This window comes from Centruroides sculpturatus, unplaced genomic scaffold (genome assembly GCF_000671375.1).
Source record: "Centruroides sculpturatus isolate CEXI.00-Female unplaced genomic scaffold, Cexi_2.0 scaffold74, whole genome shotgun sequence".
Taxonomy (NCBI): Eukaryota; Metazoa; Arthropoda; class Arachnida; order Scorpiones; family Buthidae; genus Centruroides; species Centruroides sculpturatus.
In genome coordinates, this window is record NW_019384309.1 from 982,337 (window position 1) to 1,002,583 (window position 20,247).

A 20,247-nucleotide genomic window follows, 5' to 3' on the forward strand; every position below is an offset into this window, starting at 1 on the left:
GAAAAACATTCGGCAACATCAGAAGCAGAAGCGTCGCGATCTGGCAACATTGAAACAAGTTTCGAGAAGGACCACGTGTATCGACAGAAGGCGAGAAGAGAAAATTTACATACTTAAGTACTAATAGTTCACGAAAATAATAATTTTCGTGAACTATTATTACTTAAGTATGTAAAAATTTATTACATTTCATGTTGTACGAGGGTTTTACCCAATTCTCGAACCGTGTCAGAGTGAATCCGTGCTATAAAAGTACCGTGTTATACGGGGGATGGTACCAATTTTCGAACCGTGTTAGAGTGAATCCGTGCTATAAAAGTACCGTGTTATACGGGGGTTACCTGTATTAAGTTTTAATAATTATGCAAAGTTTAAAATCTGTAAAATACTTTTTATATGTAAGGCAAAAGCAAGGTGCTAACACTGTTGTAAAAAGTCTGACCTTTTGACCTTCTTTTTTTAACTTGTTTTATTTGATGTCAGGTGTTCTTGTACCATTGTTCCAATGTACTTCATTTCTTTGCCAATCCTGTTGTCCAATAGGATTGGCAAAGAAATGAAGGACTTTCCTTAGGATTTCTCCTAAAATAAAACAGCTGAAAATGTTTGTTTTACACTAAATTCTAAGTTTTCTACGGTGAATATTTGGTTTGATTGTGTATTTAAACATTTTATGTCAGTGAGTGAAGACAGTGTAACTTTTTCATATAAATTATTACTAAAATACTTTAATATCCAGTGAAGAATAAAAATAGGATTACACTGTTTGCATTTGTGATCAAAAACTAACAATAATACATCAACAGATGAAATAAAGAACAAATTTATAATGGAAAATATAGTTCAGTGAGTTCTCAAAGTTTGATTCTTAGACATGCACTACATGGTTTGCAAACTAACCTAGCCATTTCTCCAAAATGCAACTCTATGCCATTTAGTCAAAGAAAAGAACATTTTTACACATTACATATCTCTTACGTTACATTACCAAAAAGATAATGTCAAAATATTTTGTCTATTATTACAAGAGTTATGCTAATGAAAATTTAATTTTGTAATGGCATTAACAAATTACAGAAATTTGTAATGGAATTAAAGTTATACATCTAAATTGTCCATTCAGTATCAGTTGACCATATGATATTGCATAAAACTTACAGGTTTCATATGCAATACTGTACATATAACTTTAATGCGATTACAAATTTCTCACTGCATAGTAACTTTTTAGACCCTGCATTTACAGGTGTGACACGGTTTAAGTGGTTTGCAGATCAATAACTTTGAGAACCACCAGTATAGTTCATAAATTTATATGCTAAATGAAAATGAAAAGCATCAAACTACTTTAAAAAAACTTTTATAAAAAATGGAAGAGCAACTAACAAAGTTTTAAATAAAAATACATTACGAAAATATCGAAGATAAATGATTAAATTTTAAAAACATTTTTAATAATGTTGTAAAAGCTATCTGGATTTTTAAGCATTCCTTTCTACAGAATTATAAATTATCACTAGATTCCACATTTTAAATATATAATTATAAAGTTTAGATTTATTTTGAATAATTAAACCTATTTAAAATGGATGTAAATAAACTGAAACTAATGAAAAACTACTTACTTTGTTCCAAAAATTTATGTTTTGTATAAAAATTCACAAAATACCATTGCATGGTGTTTGTTAACCTGAAAGAAAAATTCAAGACATTAAAATCTAAATATACTTAAAATATAACGTAGAAATATTTAACTAAGCTATTTTATTAAATACTTCAATAATATGAATGAAATTTATAAAGAAATCAATTAAAAACCAAAATTAAATAATTTAAATGTATCAAATTTTGCAGGAATTTAATGTTATTGAAGGCTTTATTCTAGATAGACTAATATTAAATTGTTATTTTGAAGATAATGAAGTTTCACACGTTGATATTCTCTTACAAATCAATAAAAACTAATAGCTATATCATATCTATCTACATATCTTTCATATATCATATATATAAATATCTTGTCCTTTAATTTTCTATACTTTATCAAATTATTAAAGATAACACGGACAAAACTAATTTTTCGACTTAAAATTAGCAGTAACACAGTTCTATCTAGGACTTTATTTTGTATATATAATAATGTAAATATTAAATTATCTAAACATATAAAGGCAAATCTGAACAACAAATTATTATTTATATGAAAATGAATTATTGTTAAGTTAATTGAGTTATTTTATTCTAATCATACAACTTTAATCATCTGCAGTTCTTTGTATCTGTTCTCTTTCAAAAACTACTGGTACTTTATAATTCTGTGTAAACTTCAAAACGGACAATAGCTAAAATAGACAAAACCCAAAAACCAATACTCAAAAAGCTTACGAGTCAATCATGCACATGGATACATACATTTGACTCCTGAAATCTTTCAAGCACTTATTTTTGGATTTATTCTACTTATTAAATCAAAACAGACCTTACAACTTACTAAAATATATCCTATTAGAACTTTTACAAATGGTATCGGCTTTGGAATAGAGTAAGCCGAGCATTAATTAAGGAACATTTCTCAAAGTAATGCATGAATATCTTAGGTATACTATGTCTCTTACCATGTGAATTATTTGTAACTCTAAAACCAATTTAGTTTTACAAGCTACGTTTAGATATTTTTTCCTACATATTTGCTTATACTCAACATAATATGTTTACTATTTCCTTAAAAAATATTTAATCATCATTATCTAATCAAAATTTAGTTAAAACATTTATTTTCTTTCTGTAAATAATTTCAATTTTAACATGCACTTATAAATAAAATTTCTTACTGATTTTTACAAATATGAATAGTCCTATGTTTAATTGTAGGAATTTACAATAATTTTCACTTTGATTATTATATTAATAGTATTATAAATCTAAGCAATGTAAACAAATTTTATTCTAGCAAATAAAATTTTCCTTTTAAATATAAATTTTTTATATATGAATAGTCAAAACTATCAAATAACTTAAAAATTTCATTGGTATCTACTAGTATTTTATTTCAACTAAGATAGAATTCCAAAAGAAGATACCTAAGAGGTACTCCTATTGTTATTGTAATATGAATTTTCATTTTACTTACAGAACTATCAACTAAACAAATGATTCAAATAAAATTCTCTCTCCTTCCAACTATATTTTTCAAATTCACAGTTTTAAACTCCAAACAAACAAGAAAACATAAATAATTCAACTTTATTGGAAAAATATTTCAGAAAGCTCCAATCCTATAACATTTTATAAGCCAACAATATGTAGAGCATGCTAAAAAAATATATATACCAAATTTATCAGAAAAATATTTTCTGTTGCAATTATCACACATCTGTTTCAGATGAAATATAAGATTAAACTAGTTCCAAGAAGTATTTTCATCTGTTTAAAATAAGCTCAGTACAGCAAATAATCCTTTGGAAATTGGAATTTATTCTTCTTATACTTTATATTCTAAATTCTTCTGATTTTGAGTTTCTTATTATAACTGATTTGTATCTTCATTATCTTCATTTATCTTCTAACATTCCAACGAAAACAAAAGCATCATAACAATGAATACACAAAAAATATCTTTTGGAAATTAAAATAACCTGAAAACAAAGTTGTATGTCATATAAATTGCACAGGTAACATTTATTCATTCATTATTTATATAAGTATCTGCTGGAATCAGTTTTTAGATATTTTATTAATAAAACAAATTTTATTCACATAACATTAGCCCAATTATACTTGATCAAAAGCATAATGTTATTTTAAATATATTAGGAGATTTAAACTAAAATGTAATATGTTTTGCTTTATCAAAAATAAAAAAAATTAGATAAATACACTAAAACAAAAAATTTACTAGGTTTTAACCTAGTAAATTCAGATAGAGATTATAATTAAGACAAAATTTTTAAATAAAAAAAGATTTATGTTATTGGATGCAACAGTGGTATTAGTATAGTATTTGGAGACATAATATATTAATACCTGCAACATCATATTTAACATATATATTAATTCAAAACAAAAATAAATAAAACTGTGCACATGTAGTTTTGTCAGTTTTTGTTTTGCTGCTGGATTTGTGGCATTAGCGTATTTATTTAAGCTTTGTGCAGTTTTACGAGCTGTTTATTTACATAAAAAGTTAGGAAGTTGTTATTAATTCATCATCACATAATATAAACAGTAAAGATGACTTCAAGAACAAAAGTACGGTTTTTCTATTTTAAGTAGACAAAATAAAAATATTCATATATTGTGAATTGAACTTGTTTCATTAGAAATAAGGCCCTGGAACATTCAACCCATCTATCTCCTTTCAATAAGATATGCTTCATGCTAGTATGACATTCTAACAAACAAAATACTTTATTTTATTTAGTAAAATACAAATGTCTCATGCTTCACATGTCATGTGTTACATGAGTGATTTATAGAAAGTGTATGAAGTAAGAAAGAAAAAAAAAATGTAAAGATAATTATACTAAAAGATTGTCACAGTACAAGATTTTGTCATTACAAACTATTACGTTTTAAAAGATTAAGTTTAATCTAAACTATTACAAAAAAGATTTTAGTCGAATTTATTTTACTTATAAGTAAGTGCCATTTATGTACAGTACTTACAGCTTCAACACCCATTAGTCAATCTAGAAAATTGGGTTAGAGTTGATACATGTAAATCTAGGTTTACAGTAATTAAATGTTCAATAATTACATGCTTTAATAACTATCCATTTCTGTGATGTAATATAAAATTTTTGAAAAAGAATAACTAAGTTTTAAAAAAAAAATTAAGAAAAAGCTGAGCAAATAGGCAATTATTATGTAAAAATTCAAGTAATATAAAAATAAAATGAATTAAGAGTGTCTAAATGTCCAACTGAAACTACTGATTGAAATCATAAGCAGCTGTACATGTTTTTTCATTGTCTTCATGTATTTTTTAAACTTCTTTTGGGCTTGTTATGAACTGGGCGGTGAAATTCAACTGCCTGATGGTATTTCCAAAATTCAATGTAAAATAAAATAAATAAATATATTTAATTAAGTAATGGTATGATCTTGAATTAAAATATGCTTAACCGAGTTCCAATATAGCATATAAACTTTAACATATCAAGTCTAGACTTAATAACAATTAAAATCATGAGTGGATGAAGGTGTTAGATTATTAACTGAGATTTTTATTACAAAATTTCAAGCTAGTTTAATATAACTGAGATAAATTTTTAAATTTATCACATTTGCAAAATAGCTCCACAAATATCATTCAAACACTGTAATGATATTGGACGTACTCTCCCCCTCGACTGCTGTCTTGCCGGCCTATATCCAATCTCTTTACAAACAGCTGTAAAAGTAATAAACAAGGGTAGACAAATGATTGTAAAAAGGGAAAAGGTAGCTTACCAAGGGGAGACAAAGAGCCATAGAAAAAAAAAAAAAAAGAGAGAGAGAAAGTGTGAGAAATGGGAGAGAGGGACATGTGTGGAAGAAGGAGAGTCAGAGTAGAGGTGGGAGGGCAGTAGAGAGTGAGTGAAGAGAGGAGAAGTGATGGAGTTAGAAAATATTTGACTGAATTAAGTACAACAAACCAGCAGGAGGGGATCCATGAATGCAGGCTGGATTCTCTACAGATACATTATCAATTCAAGAATTCAAACTGATTTCAAATTTTAGTCTTCTTAATAATGAAATTTATTTTGCAAAAAATGCAACTAGTGGTACGTTCGTAAAGTCAAATGCGTTAGTAACGAATCATTCAAACAGTAGTAGTCTCGCCCAGTGCGCATGCTCTGCGGTGATGAAGTTTCAAACGAAACTCTAATGAAGTTTGCGAAGGAAAGAGTTAGTTTACTTCGTTAAGAAAATGGTGCCCAATGATATCGATGTTTCTAAATCTAATAGAGTGTTTAAATTGTGAATTAAAAAATGAAATGATTTAAATAACTGCCCACCTGAAGCAATCTAATAAAAATATTTTGGATAAGACTTCACTAGCAACATTCATATCTTCGATTTTAGAAACATCCATTTAGTTATAAACGAATCGTTTGAAAAGTCTAACGAAATAAGAATACAATGACGTCATTCTCATTTGACTTTACGAACATACCCTAGGATTCTGTCTGGCAACAACAATTATAAAAGAAGCTATAAAACTTATCAATTATAACAATGATCTTTCTAAAAAGTTTAATTCCTTTATATTAACAAGTGGCTGCTATGATAAGATTGAGGTAAAATCTGTTATCAATTGGGTCATATTAAAATGATATGCTAATTTAATTTAAAATGTATTTAGCTATAAGAAATTAATTTACTAAGATAAATTTGTAAGTTTTACATTGTTAAAATTATTGGTCATTACATTATTTCTTCACTTTATTAAAATTCTAAATATCAATAATTTAGATTTACAAATTGGAATTTTCACATAAATCTTCTAAAAAATTTGAAAAATTATTAACATACTTTGTTTTATTAAATCCTAACATAATAGTAGGCCTATAAATGTGACTTACTAACACAAAATAAGACAAAAAAAAATTTCTGTACAGCCTCTGATATTGCTCTCTTGTAAAAAAGAAAAAATTCCATTCAGGTCAAGCATTTTTTTTATTTTTAATATTATATCTTCAATGCAACATAGATAAATGAATAGTAAATGATTTAGTACAGTACTGTAATAAGTTCATAACTCCTTTATTGGTTTCATGTATAACAATTACATAATAAATAACTTTTGAATTGCAAAAGCTTACTCTAACAAACAGTAGAGCTGAAAGATGAAAAAAGTGATAGACACAGTGCAATTTATTAGAATAAATACAGTAATTAACATTAAAAATGTACAAAAAGTACTAGAAAACTAAGTACAAAGAAGATTTTGGTCTTCTCCACATTGACTTCAACCATCTCCCTAAGTACAGTAAGACCCTGCTTAACACTGATTCAATATAACGCGGTCTGCTCGAAGCCTTAGAAAAAGCTCAAAATTTAAATTAACGCGGCATTTTATTGCTTCGTACATAATGAACCAATCAGAAAAACGTGGCAAAAAGGTGTTCTTTCTTTAAATATATGTATGTTTGGTGCAATTTTGGAAAAAATATAACATCACGGATGCCATAGGAAATATCGACTTGGCTTGGCAAGAATTAACCAATAAATGCACAAACGAAGTGTGGAAGAAGTCATATTTTGTTACTTCAATTACAAAATGTCTCATGAACTAAGTTTTAGTACATGTCAAATTTCTAATATATATAAAAGTAGAGTCTCTATAATTAGACATATATCAGACATATATACCACCAGTCTGATATATGTCAGATTACTGGATTTTGTACATTTGTACTGTACAGTAAAAGACACACTTGGTTCACAGATTAGTTTATTGTATTAATCATGATTATGATGGCTTTGCTGAACTCACATGCAACAAACAACTAATGATTGATACATCAGCCTGTCTCTGTTGCATACATAGACAAATGGTAACAAAAATTTTCTGCAGAATGTCAGATTACTTATAAAGATAGAGCAATTTAAAAGGCAGTCTGACATGTCAGATTACTTGACATTTCAGACTGCCAAGTGACGGACTATAGAGACTACTGTATTTACATGTGTTGTCATGCCTTTCTCATCTTTTATAAACATTAGGCATAACATCTCATAAACATAAGATGTTTTTTGTATGCTTTAATGCTTATGATTTTTCCTAGAGACCCACTTTCTGTTTATTTTTTTATCCTTAAAAAAATTTGTGTTTGATTATCAGTCATACTGTATTCTCTTATATACAGGTATAGAACAAAATAATAGGAACACCTGTGAAAGAATGCAGAATACTTATTAGTAGAGAGTTGGGCCACCATTGGCCTGAATTACAGCTTGTATCTGACATGGGATGAGAAATAAAGGTCATGCAGAAAGTTTAAGGAAATTCACAGCCATTCCATTCCTCCTACAGAGCAGTCTTGAGTTCAGGTAGTGTGTGTGGAGGAGAAAACCGAATACAGGCTTTGTTCTCTAAAAAAACCCCACACAGGCTCAATGATGTTGAGATCAGGGGACTGAAAACACCACGTGAGATGTTCCACTTCATCATTATGCTCATCCAACCATGTTTGAACACAGCAAGCCGTGTGTACAGGGGCGTTGTCATCTTGGAATAGAGGATGTTCTCCAGGAAACAGAGTATGAAGCATAGGGTGTAAATGATCTGTGAGAATACTGTGATAATGCTCGCCTCTGACCTTCTCTCTCAGGACTATGAGTGGCCCCAAGCCATGCCATGATATCGCTCCCCACAGCATCACAGAGCCCCCTCCATGCTTCACGGTAGGAACCAGACAGTCAACATGAAATGCCTCTGCCAGTGTTTGCCAGATGAATACACATCCGGTGGTCTGAAATAATGTAAATGACGATTCGTCAGACCAGATGACCTGTTCCCATTGTGTCCAGTTTCGGTGGTCTTGGCACCACTGTCGTCGCTTCATAGCATTCTACGGCAACACTAATGGCTTTGGGATGGCTACTCGGCCATGAAAGCTCGCAGCATGCAGCTCCCATTGAATAGTTTTGGTGAATACGGGGTTCTGGAGATGGGTGTTCATCTCAGAGGTTATCTGCTGCAGTGTAGTCTTATGTTTTCGGGTGACTATTCTCTTCAACGCTCGTCTACCCCGGTCAGTCAACTTCGACTTTTGCCCACTGTTCTGTTTCGCAGAGGACACCTTTTCCAGTTTTGTGTAGGCTGTCATAACCCTTGAAACCCCATTGAAACCCCAGTGGACCTTGAAACACCCATAAGGTTGGCTGTTCTAGACCGGACGCTCCAGTGAAGCGAGCTCCAATAATCATGCATCTTTGCACGTCGGACAGGTCGGACATTATGGAGCTTTGCTGGGAACAGAATTTTCTCATGCAACTGTCACAGTGCCAAATGCTCAACTGATACCTTCCCTTTCACCACTACTGGATGGCAGACTGTTGCGACACATGGTGGGGCTGTACTGGACGGTCGAAGTACAACACATTTCGAAAGGGGTGTTCCTATTATTTTGTCCTATATCTGTAGTAATAACAATACATACCTAGTAATAATAACTAATAATATAAACACAACTTTTAGAAGCAATATCTTCACATGCACAGACAACTGGCGTAACAGTTCAAGTGCACAAGTGCAATTTTTACTGGCACATGTGTGTCTCATCACTGATGTGCCAAAAGTTAGAATATTTTCAACGTTTTACATCTTTGCATGCAATGATGCAATTGGTGCATTGCTGCATATTTACATATGAAAGTATTTTTTACTGGACTTTTACTGCTAAAAGTTACTGACACCAGCAAATCCATGCATGTATAAACCTAGACTCAGTCACATTCCTGATTTTTAGTTTGTTGTTTTATACACATCATCCTATTTTTAGTTTCGGCAAACTAAAGATATGCTACTTTTGACCATGGTAATCAAATTTTAATGTATCAGCATTTGAGTTCCAAACAAACACCAACCAAAACCCAATGTATAGCAAATACACCCCCACAACTGCCATAAATAAAAGAGCTATAATTTGGAAATAATAATTAAGAATTACAAATGAATTTGACACTAGAGGGAGGTGTTAAACACAATCTCAAATTAAAATTAATAATTGTAATATTTAATTAAATAATTTAGATTAAACTGGAAGAAAAGAATCAGTCCAAAGTGGAACTTGAACCTGCAACTCCCACTTACTGTGCAGATGTGTTGCCAGTTACACTACCCAGACATCCTATCCAATCTTCTCTTCCAGTATATATAAGTTTAAGATATAACTATCGTCGGTTATTAAAGTGCCAATTGGGGACACAATCACATCCTATTTCCTTGCCAAGTATGTGATGGCTGACTGAGTGTCTTAAGTGGATGTTTTTGAACGAGGGCGCAATTGCGTCTCTAGTCAGCACTGTAATAACCAACGATGTCATATCTTAAATGTATATATACTGGAAGAGAAGATTGGACTGGAGGTTCAGGTAACGTAACTGGCAACATATCCACATAGTAAGCGGGAGTTGCAGGTTCAAGTTGCGCTTTGGGCTGATTCTTTTCTTCCAGTTTAATCTAAATTATTTAATTAAATATTACAATTATTAATTTTAATACGAGATAGCGCTTAATGCCTCCCTCTAGTGTCAAATTCATTTGTTATCCTTAATTATTATTTCCAAATTATAGCACGATTATTTACGGCTGTTGTGGGTGTCTATTTGAGTTCCATAGGGTTGCTATGTGCATTTTGTAAAATTTTACAGGAGAGCAATTTTTATTGTTTCATTTAATATAAAGATTTGTATGATTTATATTTTGACAGTTTTTAAGGGGACTGCTTACACTACTTTTCTTATACAGTAACTCATAAAAGTTTTGCTGTGAATGTACTGTACAATTAATACAATAACTACTGGAGTACAATTTAATCTCAATTGTACCATTGTCCATTGGAATATGGACACGAGTCACCCCTCCCCAACTGTGCATCTCCAGGGTATTCAACTAAATTACTGTCAGTGTGTTGTCAGCATTAGTCTTGTCTGCCAATGCATTGTCACAATTTTAATAAATCTTTCTGTCTTCATCTTGAATATCATAATGAGCAGAAAAAGAAAGCACTTTGTCCATAGCCATCCATTTATTCCGAGTTTTTATTTATCGTAGGTAGCATCAGTTCACATTAGTTTGGATAATCAAATTCTGCTGTACCTTATACAGTCCTTTCACTACCAAATAAATTTTAGAAAGCCAATAAATTTTAGCACTACCAAATAAATTTAGGCAAGTTACAGAATCCAATTTTAAATTGCAATAATCATCTTAAAATTGCCCAATCCAGTAATCAGCATTTAATATATTGCATGCATGAGAGTAAAAGCATCATGATATCAACACTTAACTAGTCAACCTACAAAATTCCGTGTTAGATGACACCATAACGCATTTTCACTTTCTTTCCATGCTCACAACACCTCTAGAGGATTTTAACCAGAAATGTTTTCATTAGTTTGACAAATTTCTCTTTTAGTTTGGTAACTTGTATTTCAATCTTCTTGATGGGCCTCCCATCTGACTGTCACCAACAACAAACCATACTCTGCTTAGTATGGTACTGTTTAAAACTGGATTCTGTAACTGACATACATTTATTTCAGTGGAGATAAAAATAGGCCTGTCTAAGGTACCAAATACAGTAGAATAGTGATTCCCAACCGGGGAATGCATATCCCAGAGTTACCTCTGGGATATGCATAAGCACTTGGTAGTTTAGTGGTACATGAAAAAATTAATAATGGCATATGTACTATAAGAATATTCAGATTCTGCATTGAGGATTTTGGTGATTTCACAGCACTCTATGCTNGGCAATATTATGAGAGAGGGTTTTTACGGTAAATCAATAGATTATTTTAATTTTCTTTTAAAAGACACACATTTCGTAGACATTTAAAAAACACACAGAACTATTGTCGCCGGCCCGTATAAAAAAACTCCGCAAAAAACTATCGGACTACTTACCGATTGTGCACCGTTCGGGCCATCATTGTTTAAGCTCGTTTCCGTCGTGGAGTATCACGTTGGATGGCGGACTAGTACAAAACGTACACATCACGTGACTATCTAGAAACGTCATTGACATTTCTGACGTATTTCATGAGAACTTTTCGGACTCCGATGAGAACAGTTTGATACGCGTTACATTTAATGTAATTACTTTAAAATTCGGATTAAATGCTTATAATGTTATATAAAAACTGTTCTGGTTTGGAAATAAAATGTTTTATTTTTAAACAATAGATACAGCATGTGTTAGAGCATAGAACTTACACTTCTTGGATAAGAATTGACACAATTACAGTAATTTAAAATGTAACATTCATTTTGGAAGACCCTGTATTTTTAATATTAATATATCACAGTGGCGCAATCAGGATTTAATCTTGGAGGAAGCCAAGTCAAAAGGATAAAAAAATTTTTAATGCAAATTCAATAAAATTCCTACCTTAATGTGACTTAGTTCATAAGTAGTATGGAAATAGAAGACATGACACAATACAGATAAAATAATTAATTCTAATTAGAAAAATATTTTGGAAAATTTTCTAGTGTTTTTACTGTGATCGGTAATGCCGAATTTTTGCCGTTTGCATTATATTGCAATCCCAAAGTCATTTCTAACCAATCCCTAACTTTACCCACTTCTAGAAAGTATTTTGATCAGCTTTTGTGTTTACGTTAAGTTCTACTGTTGGTTTCTTTTTATAGCTTCAGTACTGTTGGCACTAAGCACTTGAAGAATTGCTGCAAATGATGATAGAAATATTTATTCCAGCACAAGAATATGATCAGTCCTTAAGATCAGTGGTCCCCAATCCCCGGCCGCAGACCGGTACCGGTCTGTTGATCAAATGATACCGGGCCACCCAAGGAACATTAAATTATTTCCATTTTATTTACTATGGTGTATTTGTCTCAGGTTTGTGCGACTTTTAATAGACAACGGAACAACGGAATAAACTGGACATAAGAAACACACTTCGAGTGTCATTGTCTTCAATTACCCCCAGATGGAACTGTCTCGTTGCAAAGAAACAAGCTCAGGGTTCTCATTGATTTAGCGTTCTAGTGAGTTAAAATGTTAAATCACATTATATTCATTTTTTGGTGTAACTATATTTTATTTTGAAGGCATGTTTAAATACAGTTAAATTAAAATTATTAAATTAAATCAATCTAAAATATGAACAATCAACGTCCCCTCTCAGTGGGCCGCGGTAAAGTTATCAAACGTTGACTGATGCGCGGCGATAAAAAGGTTGGGGACCACTGCTTAAGATGATAAAGTTATGATTATGATGAATGAATAGACATTTTTTACCTCATACTATTTTAACTAAAACAGGGACAGGATACCGTTTAGAGATACTCTGCACAATTCTTTGCTCTGCCGTCCTAGCCAATTAGATTTCTTATTCGGTATGCTATACTGAAACTGATGATTCATAAATATTTTATCACTTGATGTAAATTTTGGTTTATAAATTATTTTCGGATGTTATATTTATTAAAATCTAATTTAATTTTTTAATAAAATTTTAGCCTTCTTTTGTTTCTCTTCAATTTATTTATCATTGTCATCCNTGCTGTTATCTCCACTATAAGGCTTGTCAATTGAATTTTGACATATCATTTTCTAATATGTAATTTCAAACCTGGCTTAAGATAAAAAAAATAGATTACTTATAAGAAAATTGAGAAGACAGACAAAAACACAAGGAAATAATTAAGAAGTGATTAGGACAGCAATTCTTGAAGTTGGTCCACAGGCATGTTCTACGTGGTCCACAGACTGACCTAGTCCCTTTTCAATCTGCCACACCCACCACAATCTGCCAGAGGAAAGAACATTTTCACGCATCACATATCTCTTACATTAAGTTACTCGATTAAAAAAAATGGCACAATAACATCTCTAAATGTGATGGTTAGGACTTTACCAGAGCTGTAGACAATACCCGTAGGAGCAAAAAAATCAAAAAAACCATACCTCTACATATGACCCATTTAGAGATACAACATTCCAAAATCAGCCGCACGCAATCAAGTCATACCACACACTGCTAAGAATATCACATTTAATTATTTAGCCCACATGACTATGTCAGCTTCGAGTAGCCCAGTCAACCGTTTACACAGTACTCAATGTTATATAGTTTTAGGTGGTGAAGGAGCTCATCCCACGCAGGCACCAAGATGCAAGCGATAGCAAGCATCAAAGTGCACAACAACATGCAGGAGCAAGCCTTGTTTGAGGCAGAGCACGGAAAACACTCGGCGGCACCGGCACAAGGTAAAAACCGACCTTCGGAGACATATATCTCGCGCACACGGGTACGGTTCCCTTGACTTTTTTGCTCGTACAGGAGGTCTAACAATTCCGGTTTGGAAAACTCTCATTAGAGTTCACATCTTACCAAAAAAATAATACTTATAAGATAAATGAGTGGAAAAGGAGTAGACAATCCACAGTTCATCCACGACCGAGTTTAAATGGCCCACAGATTAAATTATTTCGAGAATCACTAAAGCAGGAGACTCGTACGTCACTAAAAAAACTATGTAGACAAGAAACTTTAAAATTTAATATATAAAAGAGGTAAGAGTTTATCACTTACTAATCTATAAATAATGGTTTAATTTTTAATAAAATCTGACTCTATACTTTTGTTATGATCTTCCAAAATGTTTATGTTGATGTCAACTCAAAATAATATATTTTAGTTCATTTTTAGATACAAATAATCATATTTTATCAATATCTTTGCATTTTAATCAATTATTCTTAAAGACCTTGTAATTAATTTTAAAAAAGCAACACAAATCACTGCATTTATCAATTAAAATCTGTATAAATTCTTATGCATTATATTTCAAAGCAATCTTAATTTCGTTATATTAAATAATAAATACATTTATCTCACCCTAAATGTCTTTCATCTCTCCATAATTCTTATCAAAATGAAAAAAATAAATTAAATAGTCTCTGCCATAAGTGAGAATTAAACTCCCAGTCGCCCTCTTACGGCACTCTTTACAGGCGTTAAAAAAATTTTTAATTGAACAATTTTTAAAAAACGATATACAATTTTTAAATATTTTTAAAATTTAAATTTTGAAATTATTTATATTAAAATGCTATTTAATTATGAAATATCATCACCATCCGTCTCTTTGTTTTGAAGGTTTCTCAATATGAGGAATCCGGGATCGAATTCGATTCGGATCTTTATTGATTTTTCGGGATTATTTCAGATCAAAATGACACCTTCTATCCGTTATCCGTGATTTTTAAAGTTGTTCTCGCTGAAGTTATTATTTAACATTATCGGCATACAATTGTATGAATTTGAAACTGAACTAGTAACTAACAATTTTGACAGATCGGTTTGGTTCGGATAATTGTGGATGATCTACCAAGGAAGAGATGCCCCCGAGAGAACTTTCTACGGAAAATTTTCCCTTATTTAGGTGTTGGACACGTGAAGAAAACCTAGCAAATTCAAGATAGTTCGTTGGCCAGGTGAAAACCCGCTACCAGTTATTAGTGTTCTGATATGAACATATTGGATATTTTATACGTTTCAAAGAGATTTGGTAGTGTAAAATAAAATTCAACATTTGTATCGGTGAATCTATCGTAAAACCGAAAAATTAAAACATTTTAAAAATTTATTACATTATGCGAGATACACAAAAATTATTCAATGTGTAAATCGCGCAAGCGCTACGGCGCTAAATGTGTCGAAGTCATCTGAGGATTTAGGACTTTATATCAAAATATAACTGTTCTTCGTAGCAACTTGATTAAATTTGTCTTAATTCTTTTGTATTGCAGCACCAAAGCGTACAATCTCAAGTGTTCAGTGGCGCCGGATAGCAATGCGTAAGGTTTCAGTCCATCGATGTGCTTCACCAACGAATTGGCTTCGTGGAGTTTTCCGGGTTTTCTTCGAGTGCTTAACACCCGAATAGGTGCCATTTTCTCATAGAAGTCCTCCCGAGAGGAACTCTTCCTTGGTAGATCTTTCAATCCAAAAGTGGTACGTATTTCTGTTGAGATAAAAGTAATGCAAGCTAACAAATTGCAAAAACACAATAAAACATGACTTCCCATGAAAAATTTCGTACTTGATGGCAAAACCTTTTGATTAAATCACTGCCTCGCATCTTTAATTTTTTTTTTTTAACTGGTTAACAAGATTTATTTTCCATGCTACTTCAATGGCATTCATTAACAACGATTTTCCACGAATTTTCTATTGAATTTAAGTCCAGCGATTATGCCTACCAAAGCAATACTCGAATCTTTTTGGCAAGTCACTTACAACATTAGGTTTTTGCTTTGGATCGTTATCTTACAGGTAAACCCATGCATGGATTTTTTGACGAGTAACACGAGGTAACAACATTTTTCAGAATATCAAAGTGCACAAAAAATCCGTAATACCATTTACACGGTGCACTGGACCCACTTGATTAATCGAGAAACATTCCAGACCATAATTGATTCATCCATGCTTCACAATGGATACAGTGTAACATGGAATATATTTTGTATTTTGGCGAATTTATTGTATGTAGTCTGAAGGCATCAAATATAGTCTTTACTAAGCTTATTGAACCTATTGCCTCGTCCTTAAAATAAGCAATATTAAAATATGATACAGTGCAGTTAAACTCGTGCGAAAAAAAAAATACCGATAACCCGTAGTGTGTTGATAACGCGTGTGAAAAAATGTCGATAATTCATAGAATGCCGATAAATAGTATATAAAAAAACTGCTAATAACTCATACAAAAATGCTGATAATTCACAGACTTTAGGCTTTCCATATCTGGTCTCAATTTTCATCTATCTAACACCGTTATCAAGATTAAAGAAGGATGGACGGGCGGTCGGATGAAGCTAGTAAGAATCTACAGGTCTTCAATTTTCAAATTGCAAACCTATAAAAGTAGTAGTAGTTTAAATCGAACTGATGCTAGAAGGAGACTCGAGCTGCACGTGACGAATTGCAAACCTACATTCACCCATTCCACTAAATTCTTAGATATTCTATATACATGTGTATAAACTAAGTTTTCTTATCATATCAAATCTTCTTCCTGTATTTATTTTAGTTTTTTTTAAATTTATTTATATAAAAGGTAGAGAAAGCTCGGGCCCGTGATTACCCTATCCGAAAGAAATTAAATGCATCATTGTACGGTACGCTTCGACCCCTTCCTCCCCACCGTGTACGATGGAGAGAAAGGAGTAGAGGCGTACAATGATGTACTGTACTTTTTGCAACCTCCTTCCTCTCTTAAACCGTACACGCACTTAATGGTGGTACCCAACCTCACAGACGTTTCTAATTTCATTGAGGATCAAGTATGGATGCAATTGGATCTGTTACGCTGGTACTTCACGTTGGTGCAGAATAAAATATAAATAATAAAATAAGAAATTTATATTTAAACTTATATACATGTGAATGAACTTGAAAGTTGCCATATTGGAACAATTATTAACGAAAATCTTGCTTGTTTATAATAAATGATACAGCTGTATTGGATAGATTTCATTTCCAAGAAGTGAAGCGTTGTGAAATATTCTTTGGTTGTGATGAAATATGAATTATTTTAAAAACATGAAAGTATGCTTACTAGAAATGTACAAAATTAAATTTTGTATTCCATCCTATTTAAATTCTAACAGGGATTTTAACATACGAAACGTCCAGGGTCGAATCTACACAAGCCATTGCTTAGGGCCTCACAATTATTTGATGGAGGAGGAAGAGCCTCTTACGTGTTGTAGGTTAAAGCCACAACAGATTTAATCCAATTTTATATTTTGGCATATATCCTAGTCAATTAATTTCTATGGCATTTCTAAAGATTTATTACAGGAATGGGCTTAATTACGAAAATATATTATAAAATTACGCATAAAATTTTTAAAAATCAACAAAATTAAAGCAATTACAGGGTAAGTTGCGAGGATGAAGATGGGTTTACGTGTCTGTAATTAAATTAATATAACCTTGGACTTATTATTAACTAATGTAGTGACCAGTCAACATTGTAAATGCCATCAGCACAAAATTGTTATGTTTTCACGTTACCATTACTTAATATCTATTAAATATTATTAAATGGATCACGTAAAAAAGTGGCCCAAAAGTCACTTGACTTAATTTAAAATAATAAGTCTGCTCTTATTCAGATACTTCATTATTTACAAACTTATACCTGGAACACACGTGTTAAAACGTGGTTAACGAATTTTCGGGCCATCCTACGCGTCATCTTAATAATAAAATGCAAATTTTAGATTATTAAATGTGTAATGAGGGTGATTTTTAAGGAATTGTAATAAATATTTGACCTTTATACACCAATCTTTACCTGCTTGTACTGTACCAATGTACTGTAATATAATACCAGGTATGTAAATCAAAGTTTAAGTGTGTATGTTATATTCTAATATCGAATTACATGAATTTTAAGATATTTTACTTAAACGATATCCTCTAAGTTTTATTTTATTTGTTAATTTTAAACATTTCTCGAGTTTTTAACCTAATTTATACGTAATTGCCCTCGTTTTGCGCGTATTATACACGGTTGCTGAACCACGTGGTTTTGTAAACGAAGACCACGTGGATAGCGGCGCGATTATACATAAATGACACATAAAAATAAACATTAGTACTGATACACTAAGCTTTAAATGTATAAAACACAAAAATTTCCGCGTTATAGAGGAGGTAATTACAAATAAAAAGGTCTGTGGCAATACTAAAAGGTGCAGTAAACTGTAGAAAATACGTCTTTCTTGTACTCACAATGTAGGAAGTGTGTCCAAAGTACTCCAGTTTGATAATTCCTTCGGGGTCGAAAGGAGATTTTCGATTACGTGAGTCGAGGCACGCACGCAATTTGATAGTTATCAAAACCGGATATCTTATATATAGATATTACCGCTGACGTCACACCTATGATGCTTACTTAGTTTTCTACAGATATCGCCTCATTGGTCCTAATGTCACTTTATTATAACGTAATTTATGCAATAATTTTGAATGAATTTTCGATTTAGAAGGCTTCTGAATCTATATTTTACAATCCAGTGACACCACTTTGTTAAACAACCAGCAGCCTGTGTTGGTTGGTACAGAATACATAAAGTGGCATTAAAAATTCAGAAAAAAAAAAATAAATTTATTTAAATAAATTATAAAACTTTTTAAAATTATACAAATTATTCAAGTGGAGAAGAAGAAGAAAAAAATAAAATAAAATAAAAAATATAGTATGTAATTAATGTAATTATAGGTTAATGATATGCTGCCATCTTTTGATTAATAATGTAAGTAATAATAAATAATAATAGTAATAATACAATTTTTAAGGAAAAATATAGTTTATATTTTATTTAATTTTTTAGTTTGTTTTAATTATGTTTTAAAGATATTTTTCAAATAATACATTATAATTGCCAAATACATTACTTATATTAGGAATTTCAACATGATATGTGGCTTAATGATTATGGATCTTGAGAAGCTTTGTGAAACTTATGTATAAAAGAATAAAATATTCTAAGATTTTATTATTTATATAAAAAGATAAGGTGACAACGAGCATTTAACATTACTTTTCAATAACTTAATCCCTAATTATGAAATGTTGTGAAAGATGCAATGCATGGATGCCTCTAGCAAATGAAGAGAATGATTAAGAGGCTTAAAATCATCTTGACATTTCAATTCCAGGGACTATATTCTGTCGAAGGAAAATGCCTGTCGGGAGGACTTTCTAAGGGAAATTGGTTCCTATTTAGACGTTACAAATGTGAAAAGAATCCGGAAAACTCCACTTGGCCGGCCCGTTGGCCAGGCGCGAACCAACAACCAATTACCAACGTTCAGTGATTATTTTTTTTTTACTGTTTCCGCCCTGTGGGCACTAACAGGGCCTCTTATAGCAGGCCCATTATGGGTTCGGCCTGGCCCACAATGGGGGTGAGGGACGGGGCCCGACATATCCGAACGGATCACCCCCCGAAAAATTCCTGGGAATTACTTGACCCGTCCGGATTCGATCCCGGATCCTCCAGAGCGGTAGGCCGCCACCTTGACAGCATGGTCATCCGCCCGTCGAATGAATCCAGATACTGTATTGGAAAACTAAGAAGAGGAAGGAAGATAGCGCTGGAAAGTTTCCGGTGAAAACAATTAATTTTAGTTTTATAAATACTGTACGTATTGTACATTAAATAAAAGCAATACTATAGCAATTATACATTGTTGAGTTGAACATTGCTTGGTTTAACAACTCGAAGTATTTCTGCTAATTATGTCGCCTTTACAATCCTCTAGAGGACTCTGTTCCGACTACCGGAATATCTTATCTTATTTTGCCGAAAATATGTTAATAAATAAATTGTAAAATTAAAAAAAATAATAATATTTTAATTTTTATTATTTCATATCAAAACAAATAACAGAAACTTTTATAAATAATTTAAATGATTTTAAAAGAATTATATGAGAACTGGTGACGAGAATAAGATCGGAAGTTTAATCTCGCACCGT

General features: G+C 31.7%; 2 protein-coding genes across 2 annotated transcripts in view; one reads left to right on the forward strand and one right to left on the reverse strand.

Annotated features, from left to right (window-relative positions):
- The window catches only part of LOC111620871 (copper-transporting ATPase 2-like), an 86,545-nt gene extending 67,924 nt beyond the window's left edge, over positions 1–18,621 (reverse strand). The window contains exons 1-2 of the mRNA XM_023362877.1: positions 18,496–18,621; positions 1,626–1,690 (exon numbers count right to left, since the gene is read on the reverse strand). The gene's annotated coding sequence lies outside the window, so the exon portion shown is untranslated. The remainder of the gene's footprint in view (positions 1–1,625; positions 1,691–18,495) is intronic.
- Positions 16,857–20,247, forward strand: part of LOC111621004 (GDP-Man:Man(3)GlcNAc(2)-PP-Dol alpha-1,2-mannosyltransferase-like) — a 21,643-nt gene continuing 18,252 nt past the window's right edge. Inside the window, exon 1 of the mRNA XM_023363039.1 lies at positions 16,857–17,065. Coding sequence (XP_023218807.1) covers positions 16,857–17,065 — 209 coding nt within the window. The remainder of the gene's footprint in view (positions 17,066–20,247) is intronic.